This window comes from Coccomyxa subellipsoidea (assembly GCF_000258705.1).
Source record: "Coccomyxa subellipsoidea C-169, whole genome shotgun sequence".
Lineage (NCBI taxonomy): Eukaryota > Viridiplantae > Chlorophyta > Trebouxiophyceae > Coccomyxaceae > Coccomyxa > Coccomyxa subellipsoidea.
Genome location: NW_005178042.1, coordinates 1,078,106 through 1,096,062, shown reverse-complemented (window position 1 = coordinate 1,096,062; position 17,957 = coordinate 1,078,106). Strand labels below are relative to the sequence as shown.

The 17,957-nt window shown below is 54.9% G+C and overlaps 4 protein-coding genes across 4 annotated transcripts; 2 read left to right on the top strand and 2 right to left on the bottom strand.

Moving 5' to 3' along the window:
• Nucleotides 1–642: 642 nt before the first annotated feature.
• On the top strand, nucleotides 643–11,562 carry COCSUDRAFT_26599 (beta and beta-prime subunits of DNA dependent RNA-polymerase; the record flags this gene model as incomplete). Its single annotated transcript, XM_005651715.1, has 27 exons — nucleotides 643–909; nucleotides 1,080–1,234; nucleotides 1,313–1,331; nucleotides 1,409–1,633; nucleotides 1,873–2,085; nucleotides 2,275–2,444; nucleotides 2,792–3,008; nucleotides 3,267–3,443; nucleotides 3,707–3,889; nucleotides 4,033–4,128; nucleotides 4,402–4,644; nucleotides 4,969–5,193; nucleotides 5,540–5,811; nucleotides 6,045–6,174; nucleotides 6,399–6,521; nucleotides 6,707–6,848; nucleotides 7,214–7,440; nucleotides 7,736–7,957; nucleotides 8,175–8,264; nucleotides 8,527–8,760; nucleotides 8,943–9,041; nucleotides 9,215–9,355; nucleotides 9,667–9,953; nucleotides 10,285–10,417; nucleotides 10,761–10,828; nucleotides 11,043–11,201; nucleotides 11,283–11,562. Exons 1-27 carry the CDS (start codon nucleotides 739–741, stop codon nucleotides 11,560–11,562), a joined length of 4,701 nt encoding a protein of 1,566 aa, XP_005651772.1. The 5' UTR covers nucleotides 643–738.
• Nucleotides 11,563–12,277: 715 nt separating this feature from the next.
• On the bottom strand, nucleotides 12,278–13,076 carry COCSUDRAFT_31953 (hypothetical protein). The gene has a single exon (XM_005651714.1). It carries the CDS (start codon nucleotides 12,985–12,987, stop codon nucleotides 12,802–12,804), a length of 186 nt encoding a protein of 61 aa, XP_005651771.1. The 5' UTR covers nucleotides 12,988–13,076; the 3' UTR covers nucleotides 12,278–12,801.
• Nucleotides 13,077–13,520: 444 nt separating this feature from the next.
• COCSUDRAFT_55247 (hypothetical protein) lies at nucleotides 13,521–15,523 on the top strand (the record flags this gene model as incomplete). The annotated part of the gene is made up of 6 exons (XM_005651713.1): nucleotides 13,521–13,613; nucleotides 13,993–14,132; nucleotides 14,300–14,528; nucleotides 14,644–14,727; nucleotides 14,911–15,147; nucleotides 15,428–15,523. 6 exons carry the CDS (start codon nucleotides 13,521–13,523, stop codon nucleotides 15,521–15,523), a joined length of 879 nt encoding a protein of 292 aa, XP_005651770.1.
• A 1,603-nt stretch (nucleotides 15,524–17,126) lies between these two features.
• Nucleotides 17,127–17,950, bottom strand: COCSUDRAFT_55246 (hypothetical protein; the record flags this gene model as incomplete). The annotated part of the gene is made up of 2 exons (XM_005651712.1): nucleotides 17,127–17,495; nucleotides 17,777–17,950. The coding sequence occupies 2 exons, from the start codon at nucleotides 17,948–17,950 to the stop codon at nucleotides 17,127–17,129; spliced, it is 543 nt and encodes a 180-aa protein (XP_005651769.1).
• Between the last annotated feature and the right edge of the window lie 7 nt (nucleotides 17,951–17,957).

Genomic DNA, 17,957 nt, shown 5'->3' with positions numbered 1-17,957 from the left:
CCAAAATACGCGCTCCGAAACATTTTATGAAGTTTGCAGCGAAGTAAGCCTGTTTTGGTGCCGAAACTTCCGGTAGGGCATTTTCACATTTGACCCCCATCTTTCAGGGGCATGATGAGGGTTTGTAGGCATTTACTCAAGGCAGCTTCATTGAAATTCCACGAGCCCGTGCTGGTCCTACCAGAAGGACTACGCACGAGCCATGTTTCAGGAGATGGATCCGGAGCTTGTCTGAAGCAGATGAAGTGAGAACCTTGGCTGAGGGTCTCGTTGCAGGTTACCTGCAAAGATGGACAGGTTCAGCTACTCCTCCGCACCTCTGCGACGAGTGAAGGGTATCCAATTTGGGATCCTTGATCCTGATTACCTGGTGCGATACATCTTGCTTCCTGCGCCACTCCCATCATCATGCGCCTTGCTAATACTGGTTGGCACTTCCAGTCCTCAGATCGCTCTCGCCTGATGCGATTGCTTTGAAGTGGCCTTGACGAGAAATCGATTTTTGTACAGCTTTTCACAATCACTTCTGTTAGCTTCACCAGCCTTTGTGGCTATTCCAGCGGCAGTCATAGTTTTGGTTTTCTGTGTTTTTCTTTAGGAGCTGCGTCTTGTGCGTGGACATCAATTTCTTCTTATGCGGTGCAGAGACGTTACTCGGTGGCCAAGATCGATGTGCCTCAAGCATATGAGCAGGGCAGGCCGAAGCTTAATGGCCTATCAGATCCCAGGCTGGGCACGATGGACAGGGCCATCAAGTGCACAACAGACGGCGCAAACCAGCAGGACTCGCCTGGATACTTTGGCCACATCGAGCTGGCCAAGCCAGTGTTCCACATCGGTTGGACGAAAGAGCTGATGAGGGTCCTGCGCTGCGTCAGCTACCACTCCTCCAAGCTTTTGGTGGACAAGGTGCGCGGCAAGGCACCTTCTAGGCTGCATAATTGTGCTTGACGCTTCTTTGATGCACGTTCTCTCGATGGGCGCTGTTGAGGCTTTGATATTGACTGCGACAACCGGACACTCAACTCAACAATATTGCCACCTGCTGCAATAACAGAATATTGTGTTGTGGATTCCAGGATGATCCCAAGTTTAAGCAGGTCATGCGCATCAAAAATGGAGAGGCGCGCAGCCGAGCCCTGGTGGCAGTGTGCGGCAGCAAGCGCTTCGACGAGGAGACGGGGGCGCCGCAGCCGGCCTACAAGTTCGAGGGCCTGCTGCGCATCATGGCGGAGTTCCCTCGGCCTAAGGCACGCTCCTTGACACCGCACATCCCCAGACTGAGCATTGCTGACGGCCACATCTCTTGCAGGCGCATATTCTCCTCAGCTGTACTGTGTACTTCCTGCGCTCTACTTTCTAACTAGTGGGGCAGGTGCTGAAGGCATTGTCGGATATGTATCAGGAGGACGACGAGGATATTGACATGGGGGCAGAGGTGGAGCGGCGGCAGGAGATAACGGCAGAGAAGGCGCATGAGATCCTCAAGCGCATCTCCGACGAGGACTGCATCGCGCTGGGCTACAACCCCAAATACGCGCGGCCGGACTGGCTCGTCATGACCGTGTTTCCGGTGCCCCCGCCCCCTGTCCGGCCCAGCGTCATGATGGACTCCTCTGCCAGGCAGGTCCCCGTCCCTCGCGTTCCAGAGAGTCTGGATTCACTAGCAAGTGGCAGAGATCTCAGGCACACCATGCGAGAAAATGATCATACAGCTCTACCGCCCCGATGTTGAAGCGCCATCAGTCTGAGGCATGGTCATGCAGGACACAAAGTCCATGCCTCTCGAGAGAACTGCAGGGAATTCTTGCTGGTAGAGAAAAGACAGAAGGTCTAATTGCGATGGCTGTCATTGTTTTGTGCAGATGTGAGGATGACTTGACCCACAAGCTGGCGGAGATCATCAGGCACAACAACACGCTGAGGAAGGCGGAGGAGAATGGGGCGCCGCAGCACATCATCCGGCAGTACGTGGAGGTCCTGCAGCATGATGTTGCCACCTACATCGACAACACCAAGCCCGGCATCCCGGTGTCCCAGCAGCGCAGCGGCCGCGCCATCAAATCCATCAGCCAGCGGCTCAAGGTGGGCTGCTTTTCATCTTATACATGACTTGCTTTGCCTGTCTTTCTGACAAACAAGAAATGGGAGAATAATCGCAACTCCAGAAGTCACAACGTAGTCACCTGAGTGCCGTTGACATCCTGTTATAGAGGAGTAGTGCAGAAATGTATTTAGCCGGAAATGTGTTCAAGAGAGCGTCATTGTGTGCAGGGCAAGGAGGGGAGAGTGCGCGGGAATCTCATGGGCAAACGTGTGGACTTCTCAGCGCGCACAGTCATCTCAGGAGACCCCAACATCTCCATTGATGAGCTGGGCGTCCCCTGGTCCATCGCTCTCAACCTCACCTATCCCGAAACGGTCACTCCCCACAACTACAAGTGGTGTGCCCCACGCTTCAATACCTTTCATATTTCCACTGTGGCTTGGCATAATGCTCTGCTGCACGTGGGTCTTACAGGGTCACATCAGTCCTACTGGGGGTGCTGATTTGAGTCTGTGAAGAGTGTTTGTAAGGCTTACGTATGGAGGCTTGATGTACATCAGCAATATGCAGGAGTGGTGTGACCGAGATGCGGAAACCCCCTGTAAGGCTTTCGTCGAGAGCCTGAATGCCAGATCTATCAAGCTGCATAGAGGCTTTGCTCATAGGAGGAGCATTGTGAAATTAAGTCTCCATTCGAAAGTTGCGCAAAGGCTGTGCTCAAAACGAGCTGGATTGCATGTGTAGGCTGCAGCAGCTGGTGGAGAACGGGCCGCACCCGCCAGCGGGGCAGACAGGCGCCAAGTACATCATCCGGGAGGACGGCCAGCGGCTGGACCTGCGCTTCCTGCGCAAGGACTCTGACCGCCACCTGGAGTTTGGCTACAAGGTGGAGCGCCACCTGGTCAACGGCGATTACGTGCTATTCAACCGCCAGCCCAGCCTGCACAAGATGTCCATGATGGTGCGGACCTTGCTGTACACCACCAACTTAGTGGTCCCCAGACCTGCTTATTACTCATACAGAGACCTGAGTTGCTGCGATCTTGTGGCATCCTGCAATGAGCTTGTCGTCAATTGCAGTAATGTGTTTGCCGCCTCATCTTGCCGTCCTGCACTGAGCAAGAGGTCAGGAAGGGTTGCATGTGAAGGATGACTCATCTGCGCACTTGTGAGGGTAAGGCGATGTTCTGATGGCTGCTGTGTGCTGTTCATCATGCAGGGGCACAAAGTCAGGATCCTGCCGTACTCCACGTTCCGCCTGAATCTGTCAGTGACGTCGCCCTACAACGCCGACTTTGACGGGGACGAGATGAACATGCACGTGCCCCAGACCCCCGAGACGCGCACTGAGACCCGCGAGATCATGATGGTGCCGCGCAACATCGTGTCCCCTCAGGTATGCCCCCATCTTTCCTGCTGTCTTTCAAGCCTTCCGCTAATTTAAAGACGCCAGCATGCGCTGAAGGAATCCAACGCGTGCAATTAGGGGCCTCTCATGCTTGCTCTGCTGATGCGAAAATGCCATGATTTGCTCTATGAGGCAGCTGATGCTTGCGCATGCATTATTCCTTTGCTTCCACGTTGAAGTGAAATACATGGCTCCGGTGGGCATGTTCTGGCCCTCTATGCATGGCGCCTGACTGGTGTGTGGCGTTGCAGGCGAACAAGCCGGTCATTGGCATCGTGCAAGACACGCTGCTGGGATGCCGGCTGATGACTAAGCGCGACACCTTCATCGAAAAGGACCTCTTCATGAACATCCTGATGTGGCTGGAGGATTGGGACGGCAAGATCCCCATGCCAGCCATCCTCAAGCCCAAGCCCCTCTGGACCGGCAAGCAGGTAATCTCCTGCTCCACACTTTCGCCGGGCTCTCTTGCAATTGGAGAATTTGAAGCGCATGGGTTAAGGGCAATGCTAGGTCTTCACTTTTGCTTTTGCGGGTGAAGATTGATTTATGAGCGGTGTTCTGGCTAAATCTGCAGGTGTACAACCTGTTCATGCCGCGGGTGAACATCCGCCGCCAATCAGCCTGGTACAAGGACAATGAGCCCCTCGACTTTTCTCCCTCAGACTCCCAGGTAAGCTCCTGCTCTCACCCGCATCTTTCAGCCTCCACCATGTTTAATCGCCGACCACTTGCGCATCGGCCAACTAAGTCTCTGCAGCTCGTACGTTGCTTGGACAACACGATACATAGATTCTTTTGGTTGGCTGATTCAACAAGCTGCTCCATTGAGCTTAATATGTTCTGGCGGGAGGTGCTGAAACGATATGTAGATTCTTCTGGTGGACTGATGCAACGAGCCAATTCAACGAGCTGAGTCATTGAGCTTAATACGTTGTGGCGGCAGGTCCTGATTCAGAACGGGGAGCTGCTGACGGGGACACTGTGCAAGAAGACACTGGGAGCGAGCGCTGGATCGCTGATCCATGTCATCTGGATGGAGGAGGGCCCCGAGGCCGCGCGTGCGTTCCTGTCGCAGAGCCAGTACACCACCAACCACTGGCTGCTGCAGCACGGCTTCTCCATCGGCATCGGCGACACCGTGGCCGACGCCAAGACCATGAACATCATCAGCGAGACCATCGCTGAGGTGGGGTGCTCCCCTTCTCTCCACTGCCCTCTTCTGCTCTTGCAAGCACCATCATCCTTGCAATGCAACCTGTTCTTACCGAGAGCGTGCTAAAATCGTGGGCGTGCAATAAATGGCATTTTGCCTTCTTTTGCTCATGCAGCCTTGCATGCAGCGCATCTGACTGGGTAGGAGAGCGTCTGACGGATGATCCTGTGAATGGCTTCATGCAAATCTTAATCCGGTCAGAGGTTGCCTAGGTTTGCGTTGCTGCATCTGCTCTTCTGGTTGGTTACTGTGTAATGTCATGTAATAATTGCATAATTTTTTTTATTTCACTTGCAGGCAAAAGAGAAGGTGAAGCTGTTGACGGAGAAGCTGCAGAACCGGGACCTGGAGGCGCGGCCGGGCATGACCATGATGGAGTCCTTTGAGCAGCAGGTGAACCAGGTGCTCAACACTGCGCGTGACGACGCCGGGAAGCTCGCGCAGAGCTCACTGGATGACACCAACAACGTCGTGCGCATGGTGACCGCTGGCTCCAAGGGCTCCTTCATCAACATCTCCCAGGTGGGCCCCTCCCCTTGGCATGTGCTTGACTGGACCTCTTAGCTTTGAATGGCCATGCCCCATCTGCATGATCAGCATGTGATACATATTGCCAGAGTAAACTTGTTCAAGGTGAAGGTTTGCTATGCGGCCGCCGGTGAAGTCAGTGAGCTCTCCTTACATTTGTACACTGTGATGCGCCAAGATTGTCTGACAATCCTGGTAAGGAATATAATTGTTTGGCACTAGGCCCTTCCTTGGTGCTGTGAGTAACTTCTGCTATTCTATTCCATTGCCTCGCGTAGCCAGCGAGAGATGTAAGCATGGATGTTCTGTTTGAGGTGCTGACAGTGCGTGTGCTGTGCAGATGATTGCCTGCGTGGGGCAGCAGAACGTGGAGGGCAAACGGATACCCTTCGGCTTCCAGAGACGCACGCTGCCGCACTTCACGAAGGACGACCTGGGCCCTGAGTCGCGCGGCTTTGTGGAGAACTCCTACCTGCGCGGCCTGACCCCGCAGGAGCTGTTCTTCCATGCCATGGGCGGCCGCGAGGGGCTGATTGACACGGCTGTCAAGACCTCCTCAACTGGCTACATCCAGCGCCGCCTGGTCAAGGCCATGGAGGACCTTATGATCAAGTGAGCCCCGCTCACCACCTCATAAAAACCTTTGATCCTTCATTGTGCCATCCAACACTCCATGGAATAGGCACAAATGGGCTGGCAAAAGTAGGCTTGCTACTAGAAAGTGGGCATATGCGGACACAATCTTGCTGTCCATTGCAAGTTGGCAGGTTTGGAAAGGGAACCAATGCAACGGGGTTCTGCTCAAGATGGGAGGTGCTAATAAAAGAATATGCTGATGCGTGCAGGTATGATGGCACGGTGCGCACAGCGAATGGGAGCGTGGTGCAGTTCCTGTACGGTGAGGACGGCATGGACGGCACTGCCATCGAAAGCCAGAAGCTGGAACACCTGCGCATGACCGAGGAGAAGTTCAGGGTGAGACACAACCCCTGCTCAGTTGGAGCTTGGCTTGAAGGCATCGGACACCCAGCGCACACATGCTTCTGAGATTTGCACACATGTATGCATTGCCTTGCAATTGTAATTGCCCCTCGTGCTGGAAAGGGTGTCACTGGCTCTCTTGCCAGAGGTAGTGCTTGAAGATATGTTCTGTGGGAACACGTGGGGCTCCAAATTTGACATTATGTGTGGGCGTGTAGAACAAGTTCTACCTGGACGTGTCTCCTGGCAGGGGCACGCCCGACTGGCTGGACCCTGAGACGGCTGAGCAGCTGCGCCATAGCGTGGAGGCCAGGCAGCTTCTGGATGCAGAGTATGAGCAGGTGTGCTCCAGATCTCTTCAATCAAGCTTGCTTACCCAAAACACTGGGACTTGGTGGCTTTGCGAGCTTGCGCTCTTTTCTCCGGACGTGTGCAAGGCTGTGGATGCAAAGAAAGTATTGGCAGCTCAGCACTGATTTTGATTGTATACCTACGCATTTGTGTGTGTGTGTGTGTCTTTGTGCAGCTGGAGACAGATCTGAAGACGCTGCGCACAGAGGTCATGCGCACGGGGGATGCCGGCGTGCAGCTGCCTGTCAACTTCAAGCGCCTGATCTGGAACGCGCAGCAGATGTTCCACTGCCACCCGCACCGCCCAGGATCCTCAGGTCAGAGCAACTCCACAATCTTGCAATGTCTCTGCTGATTCAGTTGCTCGCTTCAGAGGGACTTAGTGTACTACTTGGCGGATGTTCTGCCTGGGCATTGGGAGTTTTGCACTTTGCATCAATGCGGTGCACCACCAGACAATGCACCCTTGGCGTACTATCCACAGTATCTCTGTACCTTCTGGGTCTGTGCTGATGTCTTTGACTCCACAGAGAAGTACAGAGTCGTCACATTGTGTTCTTTCTCTAATTGGCATTCGGGCATACAGGCTCTGCAGAAAGCTGCTGGCTTGGTCCCGTACCTATCTCATACTCTCAAATAAATTGTTGTAGCCCCAGCTGACGCAGCGCTGACCTTGGCGCAGGCCTGAACCCGGTGGAGGTGGTCATGCGTGTTCGGGAGCTTCAGCAGAAGCTGATAGTGGTGGACGGCCCGGACGAGCTATCGCAGGAGGCGCAGCGCAACGCCACGCTGCTGTTCCTCTCCTTCCTGCGCGCCACCTTCGCCTCCAAGCGCGTCATCCGCGACTACAAGTTCAATCGCGAGGCCTTTGACTGGATCCTGGGCGAGATCGAGACCCGCTTCCATGCAGTGAGCAATTAACGCCAGTCACCCCTGCCTTTGGACGAATCATAATAGAGCTTTCTTTTGCCGGTTACAAGGATGCTAGGACGTCAAGACTGCAGACAAATTATGTGTCCTGCCACGCGCTGGATGCCAGCGCTGATGGAGCCCTGAGGCTTTGCGCCACCGCTGGAGGGACGCCTCAATATCTAGTCTTTGTGAGGGCACTGCCCTCATTATATCATTGAGGAGGTTGCGATGCAGCTGTCATCAAGATGCTGGGGCGTCTTATCCAGTGGCCGAGCCTGCATTGGCTGTGCAGGCGCTTGCGTACCCGGGGGAGATGATCGGCACGGTGGCGGCGCAGTCCATCGGCGAGCCCACGACGCAGATGACGCTCAATACGTTCCACTTTGCCGGTGTGTCCGCCAAGAACGTCACGCTGGGCGTGCCGCGGCTGACCGAGATCATCAACATCGCCAAGAACATCAAGACGCCCTCGCTCACCGTGTTCCTGCTCGGGGAGGCCTCGCGCGACCGTGAGGTTGGAGCCTGCCCATGCATGCAGCCTTCCTATGAGCATCACACATGGCTTGCTCTTTTCTGTGGGTTGTGGATGCTCCAATCTGCTTCACCTGTTTGTTTCATTGCTCCTGGCGTGTGTCTGAGAGCTGCCGATGCTGCTGCTCTGTTTCATTGTTGCTGGGTAGGGGCTGTGGGAAATGGCGATGCTGAGCTGTTGTGTCTCCGATGCCATGCAGGCTGCCAAGCAGGTGCAGTGCAGCCTGGAGTACACCACGCTCCGCAAGGTCACTGGTGCAACAGAGATCTACTATGATCCTGATCCTACGGTACGTGCGGCTGTGTGCCATCTTACCACTTTGCTCCTGTATCTTGTGACGCATATTAGCAGTTCAGCCTTTTCCTGGGAAAGTGCAGTCCTGCATCACCCGTGCCGTAATGCGCACTTCTCCTCGACGAGGACCGTTCTGCCGGCAATTTTCAGAGTATCAAAGAACAAGTGTGCTCTATGGCGCATGTGCCTCGTCATGTGAGCAAGGCGCCGTGCATGCATGCGATGTGTGCCTGAGCCGAGGGGCGTGGTGTGCGCAGACGACGGTGATCGACGAGGACCGGGAGTTTGTGGAGAATTACTTTGAGATGCCGGATGAGGACATGGACGTGAACCGCATGTCGCCCTGGCTGCTGCGCATCGAGCTCAACCGCGACATGATGGTGGACAAGAAGCTGTCCATGTCTGACATCGCCGAGCGCATCAACTCCGAGTTTGAAGACGAGCTCACCTGCATCTTCAACGACGACAATGCCCCCAAGCTCATCCTGCGGGTGCGTAGTTGCTCTCTTGATCGTCCACTTCATGGCAGTCACGCAGTCTGTGTCCATGAACGTCCCCTTGTCTTGGGTGTTTTTGGGTTGTGGCCTGCCCAATTGCAGGATCAAGTGTGTCATTGTAAACAGCTGATCAGTCTTGGACAGGGGTTTTCAGCAGTGTGTTTGGGTTGATGCAGATCCGCGTGCTGAACGATGAGGGCGGCAAGGAGGCAGAGGCGCAGTCGGAGACGGACGATGTGTTCCTGAGGAAGATCGAGGCCACGATGCTGTCCCAGGTGCGCCTGCTACAGCTCCCCAACTAGGCACATCCTGAGACACACGTCCCTGGCAATAGCTCTACTATGCATACCTTGGCCAAAATGTTCCCTGTGACTGCAAAGTCAAAGTTCACAGATTTAAGAGAAGTTTGATCTCTGTTTTCAATGTCATGATGGTGCGCACCATGCAGGTTGCGTTGCAAGGCATACCGGACATCCACAAGGTGTCCCTGCGCGAGTCCAAGCGCATCGTGCCGAGCTCCGATGCCCCAGACGGCTACACCAACGATAGCGAGTGGGTGCTCGACACGGAGGGCGTCAACCTGTCAGAGGTGAGCCATCCACTCCACTCTGCTGTCCTATGCTCTCCAGCTATCCATAAACTCTGATGTGAAGATGCTTCACCCACATGGGCTGCATGAGCCGGAAAAGCGGTTTTAGAGCATTGCTGGCAGCCTGAACAGACTTCAAGTCAGTCGCACTTTTCTCTGAACTGTTAATGGTGGGCTAATGTACCAAGCCAGGCTGGTGGTAGCCCTCCTGTCTTTCATGTCAAGTACAATATTTCCAGGTCCAGCTGCGTTCGTGGGGGTCCACAGAACTCAGTCGTGCTGAGAGCTGTGGTGCTGCTGCGCGTGCGCAGGTGATGTGCCACCCGGACGTGGACTACCGGCGCACGATCAGCAACCACCTGGTGGAGATCATAGAGGTGCTGGGCATTGAGGCCGCGCGCAATGCGCTGCTCAAGGAGATGCGCGGCGTCATCGAGTTTGACGGCTCCTACGTCAACTACCGCCACCTGGCAGCGCTCGTGGACTCCATGACCAGTCGCGGCCACTTCATGGCCATCACCCGCCACGGCATCAACCGACAGGAGAACGGGCCCCTCGCACAGTGCTCCTTCGAGGAGACCGTCGACATCCTGTTCAGGCACGGCGCCACTCTCAGATCCTCTACCTCTGTGCATGCATGCATGCACGCAGTAGTGGAGCATACAAGTTTCAGCAATCTCATCCCATGCTTCACCTCATCTGGGCATGGGCCGCATTGTTGGCCGACGGTATGGTGCCATCCCTCACTCTTTGCGTGCATGTGCATCAGGGCATGAAGCCTGCAGGTTGGCCCATCATCTGGTAGAATCACCTGCGTTCTTCAGGAGTTCAGTCGTGTGGGGGTGATCCTTACAACGAGGAACGTTCAGGCTGGTGAAGTTCACAATGGCAGGAGTCTGGAGGTTTGATATAGTTGGGTGTACACACAGGGCGGCGGCCTTCTCTGAGAAGGACCACATGACGGGGGTGAGCGAGAACATCATGCTGGGCCAGCTGGCGCCGCTGGGCACGGGCAGCTTTGGCCTCATGCTGGACGAGTCCAAGCTGGCAGACGCCATCGAGGTGAGCCCATCAGCCGCACTTCACTGTGCTGCCGCCCCTTACAACCTTCCTTTTGTATTCCTCTGGTCATTAGTGACCCGATGACCTCTAGATGGCACCCTATCACAGCATGCATAGCAGGGATTTGTGAAAGACAGGCCTGGCTCGGTTCAAAGGGGCACTTCCTTTCACCCCCTGAGTAGTCTGCCTGATCACGAAAAGATTGCCACCATCCAAGCTTCAGGGCTGATCATCCTAGTGGAACACATCGTGGCTTGCATTGTGGACGCCAGCTTGGCAGGGCTCTTACACAGCTCTGACACTGTTACTTTGAATCCGTTTGCAGGTCCAGTATGCGCCGGAGCTGGAGTTTGACGCGCTGGGGCGCACGCCCGGCATGATGACACCTGGCAGGATGACCCCCAGTCGCATGTCGCCATCCAGTGCGTCTCTTTCCTCCTTCTCCCCTTGCATGCATTCTGCTCAGAGCACATTTACACTTCCTTAATGTGCTCCCTTTACTTCTGGGGGTACTGAACAATCTGTGCCTGCTTGCAGGTTTCATGTCTCCCAATGCGATGTCCCCGATGGCAGGCGCGGCGCTGTTTTCGCCCATGGGCAATAACATGTTCTCCCCGGGCCCCAGTGCGTCGCCTGGCTACTCGCCCACCAGCCCGGGATATTCGCCCACGTCCCCGGGCTATTCGCCCACCTCCCCTGCTTACTCGCCGACCTCCCCTGGCTACAGCCCCACCAGCCCCGCCTACTCGCCAACCTCCCCAGGTGTGTATGCTGCTGATAACTTGTGACACAATGCTCCTCTTGCACTGGTGACTGCTGTAGATGGTAGTGTTATTAGTTGTCGTTGTGGGGCGTTTTCTCTGAGAATTGCATGTGTGTGCCACAGGCTATTCGCCCACATCGCCGGCATACAGCCCAACGTCTCCGGCCTACTCGCCAACAAGCCCGGCCTACTCGCCCACATCGCCGGCTTACTCTCCCACGAGCCCAGCATATTCACCCACAAGCCCCGCCTACTCCCCGACGAGCCCGGCCTACTCTCCGACGAGCCCGGCATACTCACCGACGAGCCCGGCCTACTCGCCCACAAGTCCGGCGTACTCGCCAACCTCGCCGGCATACAGCCCAACCAGCCCCTCCTATAGCCCCACGTCTCCCAAGTACTCACCCACCAGCCCGGCTTACAGCCCAACCTCGCCCAAATACTCGCCCACCAGCCCAAGTAAGCCAACTCCCCGATCACCCTGTGCTGTCCCTGCTCTTGTCTCCTTTGTGCCTTGCCCTCCACAGCATGCGTGTTTGGCAGCTAGTCGAAGAGTCAGGCCTTCCTCTGCACCTCTCTTGGGTGCGAGCTTGGCTTTGAGCGGCTAGGTCTATTCATTATGGAGCGCGGAAGGTCACTCATGTTGCTGATGTGACTTATTGATCTAATGAGTGGTGTTGTTTTGTCAACAGGTTACTCCCCAACCTCGCCGGCATACAGCCCCACATCGCCGCAGTACTCGCCAACCTCTCCGCAGTACTCGCCCACGTCTCCCCAGTACTCGCCCACATCGCCGCAGTACAGCCCCACGTCGCCACAATACTCCCCGACGTCCCCCCAGTATTCGCCGACGTCCCCGCAGTACTCACCTACGTCTCCCCAGTACAGCCCGAGCTCGCCCAAGTACTCGCCAACATCGCCGCAGTACAGCCCAACTTCCCCGCAGTACAGCCCCACTTCGCCGCAGTACTCGCCGACGAATGCAGCCCAGTCCAGCCCCGATGATGCGGCCGGCAGCGCAGCAGGCAAGCCCAAGTGAGGGCCGCGGCGGAAATGCGAGCAAGTGGAAGTGAGGAATGCTGTGGCAAGAGGTGGCAGTGGGAGGGTGTCGGACGGGCGTAGCGGACAGCTTGGATGGCTGTGAGGGGGCTGTACACCTGGGCCTCAATGCACAGGGATAGAAGTAGTTGGCTGATGCAGGTGGCATTGCAAAAGTGCACGCGGGCCATCAGGCCCTTGCTGCAGAAGGCTGAGGAATGTGTTCCTTGCGGGCATGTTGGACAGGGGTTGTTTGGACATCATGTACGGGGACGGTCATGCCCTGAGCTTGGTTGACGCAGCATAACTAGAGCAGGAAATAGAAGGAACTCTAATGTGATAATTGTTTCCCAAACAGGGCGGACTGGTAAAAGTGTCTTTAAAAAGCTTGCTGCCGTCCTTGCAAACCCCTGTGTTTTTGGATCCCACCAGTTTGATTTAGTGCACGCAAAAGAGAGTGTGCGCAGGCATCAATGGCTTTGAGTTGTAGATTAGTAGCAGGATCCTGACGCACTTCAAGTTTGCTGGAAGCTTGTTGTAGTTCCACTATTGATATTTCAACCTGCGAGCAGCTGCCAGCTTTTCATAAGTTTTGTAGAGCCAAATTGGCAAAGTGCAGTGGTGTATACATGTACATGCAGTGGCACTTAGCAGTACTGGTGACCAGCGTAATCTTGTGCATTAGGTCCCAGAGGTTCTTGATATGCGAACACAACTTGTGGCTGAGGCCGTTGTAAGGAATTGCGAGGCCTTGGTGGGTCGGTCCCATGTTTGACATTGCGCAACTTGCAATACAACATTGAATGCATCAGTTGGTTGCCACAGTGTGCACATGTGCATGTAATGACCTGTCAGATGCGCGCTTGCATGCCTCTGCCAGCGGTGCTTGGTGTACACATGTGCACGGTGTAGCGCCGCAGTCATGACCTCAACAATGATCTCAGGCAACGTTGCCCACATCTGGACTTGGACCATATGAAACATGGCCAGGTCAGCCGTTTTCACGGACATCCCGGACAGGGGGATCAGATTCATTTCGGGAATTTTGGGCCACTCGAGCGTGGCCAGTGGAATGACATGGACCCTGACCTTAGATATTTCGCCTCGGCAACAAAGGCCTTCTGTGGCCCCAAGAAGCTGCAACGAATGCGTCCGCTTTCTCATATATCTTGATTTTCGATCTGGGCTGCTACCACTTTTCTTTCACAGTCCCAGCCTAGTCCTTCCCCTGCATTGCACCATGACTGCTCTCGGACGGAGCGGTCTGTTGCAGAGCGGGCCGTCTGACCGTGTCCAGAAGCAATGCTCGGTCCAGGCGCGCCCTGCGCGCGCGAGTCGCCTGGCCGCCAGGGGTCCTGTCCAGGCTCTGGCTGCCCCTTCCAGACACAGACACATGTCACCGGAACGACAAGGCCTGGAGCACTCCATGGCACCGTCGCACTTTGTTCAGGGCGCAAGTACCAGCGCTGATGCTGTTCGGGCAAAACCTGACGGCCACAGAGGAATCTCCTTGCATGCTGCTACAGATGCGGTGCGTTCTCGTCCACACTTGACATAGCGCATGCAGCGCCGAGGCCTGCATTGTGTTGCCGCGGTGTCCTATGGGTTGTTAGCCCGTTGTGGGTCAGGCGCATATACCCTCGATGCACTGTTTAAATATCAGCAACATGCAACAGTGTCATCTACCTGTTATTTGCCAGTGTTGCTATGCCCTTTCTGTCCTGAAATGCTCATGTTCTCCAGTGCAGCCGTTGAAGTGGCCATGCTGATGCAGGTTGGGGAGGTCTGGAGGAACTACTCCCGCAAAGTTGAGACAGACCCCGTTCCCACCAAGGCCTTGACCAGCCTGTTTGGGTTCATGCTCGGTGATTTCCTGGCGCAGAGGATGGAGGGCAGGCCCTTTAACCCTCTCAGGTGTGTGACTGCTTTTCAACTTCCTACACGCTGTGAAGACATGCTGTCTGCCCTAACATGCGCCCTGAAGTCATGTCATATACCTTGTGCTGGAAAAATAGTGATTCTTTGTACATATTGAGTCCTGGAGCTCTTTCAGAATTTTTGAGCAAACATCTGTGCCTCAGGTGTTTGCGTCTTGGGAGTTACGGACTGACTGTCGACGGGCCGATCGGCCACATGTGGTACAAGCTGCTGGACAAATTTGTGTACCCCAACGACCCTCAGTGCAATGCAGCAGTGCTGCTGAAGACAGCGGCCGACCAGCTGCTGTGGGCGCCCGTCATGACATGCGTCTACTTTGCTTTCCTGCGCACTGTCGAGGGCCATCCAGAGCTCATCACATCCACCATCCAGGTATGCTGCAAAGATATAATATCTATGACTTTGTCCACAGTGACGATTTGAATCTATCTTGCATGGCATTGAACGTATACCATACTTCTGTGACAAATGTGTGCTCTGATTACAGGCAAAGCTAGTCCAGACTGTGGTGGCCAACTATGTGCTGTGGCCTGCCGCACACTACATCAACTTTAAATTTGTGCCAACACAGGTTTGTATGCTGCTCCCTTTCCCTCTCTCTATCCTTTTTCTCCCCTGTCTCTATCAATGCCATCCTTGGCTTCATGACCTGCGTGTCAGACTGCTTGAAGCACTCGAAGTGGTCTGTAATGAGTCACGGTGGCCACAGATTTTTGAAGTGCACTGTCTAACATATGCGCTCTCTGCTGTGCAGCACCGCATCCTGTACAACAATGTGGTGAGCATCTTCTGGAATGCGTTTCTGTCTACGCTGTCGCATGCGCCGACCATCGAGCCCACCTCGTTCATGGACTCGTTCCAGCAGTACGCTGACAATCTGCCGCAGCCGCTGCACGAGCGCGCGGCCGAGTTTGTAGACAGCATCTACAAGACGAGCCTGCCGCTGCACGAGCGGGCTGCAGAGTTTGCCGACTCCCTGAAGCTGCCCATGGTGAGCAGATCAGTCACCCTTGGCTGCACACTTTTTCATTTTTATTATTACCACACGCTTTTCCTGCCAAAAGGCAATTTTTGTCCTGCAGACACGACGCAGTTCGAGGCTCACAGTAAAGTTAACCATAAGTTTTGTCTATTTCTGCTGCCTAGCTCTACCCGCTTTATTGCTCGTGCGAGCTCACTGCATGCACATTGATCCCTGCTATTCTTGATTACAATGAAAGCGCTCTTTCCTTTCTGGTGTCATATTCTGAAGAGGAGTGTTTGTTGTGCAGGGGACTGACCTGTCGAAGCTGAAGCTGCCCAGCAGCATCAAGGTGTCACCGACCCGAGTGTTCCCTGAGTCTTTGTGGATGGACAACTGGGACTGAGGAGGAATCTGAGGACGCACAGGATTAATATTTGAAGTAGCGTTTCGTTCTATCTTCTGTGGGCTCAGACACCGCCCCCCTGTTGGGTCGAGCGGCAATGCTGGTTTGCTGGCGTATGCTGTCTTGTGAGACAGTGGGCATCGCATGTGCCTGGATTGTGTCTTGAGCAAGCTGACGCTGCTGCTGGGTGCTATATTCGGTTGTTGGACTCCTCTTGTTGGCAAGGGCCCTCTCGCCAAAGCCAGTGATCGCTGCCGGGAGATGAGCGTTGCTTGAGGTTTGGGTTGGGCATCATTCCTGATGCCAAGTAGAGGCTCGCGCCTTCAGTGGGAGCAACTGAAGGTTGCAAGAAATGGCCGAGTGGCCACGGTAGACAGGATCTTCTGATGCAGACAGATTTGCACTACAAGGCAGGCTTGCTCTGTGTGTAGCACCACGCAGTCTAGGATCCTGTTGGAGTGAAGTGCTCTGTATAGCTTAGCACCTTGCTTCTATGGGTTTCAGTACTGTTCTAGTGGGGTGAAGCAGGCTCGCTGCCATTCTTGACCAATATTGGTCACATGTTTGCAAGAGAGTGGAAGGATGGCTGCAGATTGAGATTTGACATGGTGGTGCCATGGGATTATCCAGAGTGATGCAGCAATAAGATGTACCGCAGTTGGTGCATTGAATCTTACAATATTCATGATTTGGACCTAAGATGAGAAGACAAACCTGGCAGGAATGGCATGAAGCGCTGGTGGGTAATTTTAGACCCTATTAGAGACAGTCTGTGGACTGTACCTTGAAAAGCGTCAGTGTACCTGTTCCCATCTGGGCTACTGTGGGCATATATCAGTGCTCACCCCTTGTACATTCAGACCGGGTCTCCTTTGTAGATGTTGCCTTATTTGCCGTGTAGGTCTGAAGGTCATCAGCTAGGTATCTAGCTATGTCTTGCGTTCCTGTCTCGATTCTTTAAATTAGGTTTCTGATCAGCGTCGTATAATCCTTCTACAGAGAAAGCTCTGATTGAGGGATTTGCAGCAGGCACTATGTGATGCTGTTGTAATGGATGCGCAAACTTAAATCTTGCAAGCGTTCTATCTGCCATACCTGCATTACAAGCAGCATCCGACTTTTACATTCAAATACTGGCACTTCACAGGCTTTATATGATTGGCTGCAAATGCCTTTTTCACCAGGCAAGACACGCTAAATGCATTCATTGGACCAGTCTCAAGCAAGACCCTATTGTACAAGATATCTACATTGCTCAAGACCCTCTGCGCAGTCAGGATTCTCTGAAATTTCTGTTCGCAGTCCTTCTCACACACGACTTCTTGCAAGCTTTTCCGGCATGCTCAAGCAGTACGCAAGCTTCCAATTCTGGCAGACATTTCAGAGAACTGAGCAGCACTTCTCACTCCCGCACTTCCAACAGCATGGAGAAGAAATGCCTTTGCATTGTCCACTATGCTGTATGACTTTGCTTTCCGCCAAGATTACAATGCCCTCACTATCACCAGTCCCGCACCGCTGCATTCTCTCAAGATTTTGTCACTCCAGTCCACTTGACAGGGTCTTCTTTTGCTGCAAAGCTTCTCCTGAAGGACCAGCCATCTCAGGGGCCCTGCTGTTTGGCGCTTGCAAAGGGCGACTCCTGCGGATCGTCCTGGGTCTCATCCCCCTCCACAATGCGCTGAGAGTGCACGCCGTCGGATGCCTGCGCCGTGCGCGGCTGTGGCTGACGGGAGCTGCCGCGCAGCTGCCAGGTGCGGCCACCGCCGAACGTTGGCGTCGCATCGGAGTCGGAGCTCTGCGCCTCCAGCAGCGGCGGCGGGTGCATGGATATGGGCCCCTGCAGCAGGCGATTGAAGGTGAAGGAGTTGTCGGTCTCCTCTGAGCGCTCGCTGGGGCCCGGTGTTGATTCCCGGAAGTCCTTCCCATCCAGCGAGCTGCGCCAGTGACCGTCCCCTGAGTGACTGCCCACCTGCATTGCCCACGTCCTCACTTCAGCTATTGCTGTGCAATCACAGCTTCATTTGGCAGGCAGAACAATTCCACAACCCCTTCCCCTCCAGAGATGCCCGGAAAAAGCCACCAATAAAAGAACCCTGTTTATGCGCATGCCCGCAAGAGCTGATACATCATGCCTCAGCCCTGAGCAAGGTATCCACAGTGATGGGGGAGGGGCAATATCCGCACTGCTGTGCGGGCATCCCAGGGGAGGGGCATCACAGAGGAAAATGAAGGCAGGAGCGAGCCGCATACCTCGAGGTCGAGCGAGCCGGAGACAAAGTGCAGCATGGAGCCGGCGTGGTCGCCGTCGCCGGCGCGCGGGGAGTCGGCGCTGCCGATGTCCTTGCCGGCCAGGACCTCCAGGTTGCTGACCAGGGACCCGCCCATGCTGTGCGCACGCTGCCGCCACGCCGCAGCATCCACCATCGGCACC

What these genes read in the sequence shown, in the direction of transcription:
- COCSUDRAFT_31953 (XM_005651714.1), bottom strand. Translation starts at nt 12,987, where the DNA reads ATGGGACCGACCCACCAAGGCCTCGCAATTCCTTACAACGGCCTCAGC.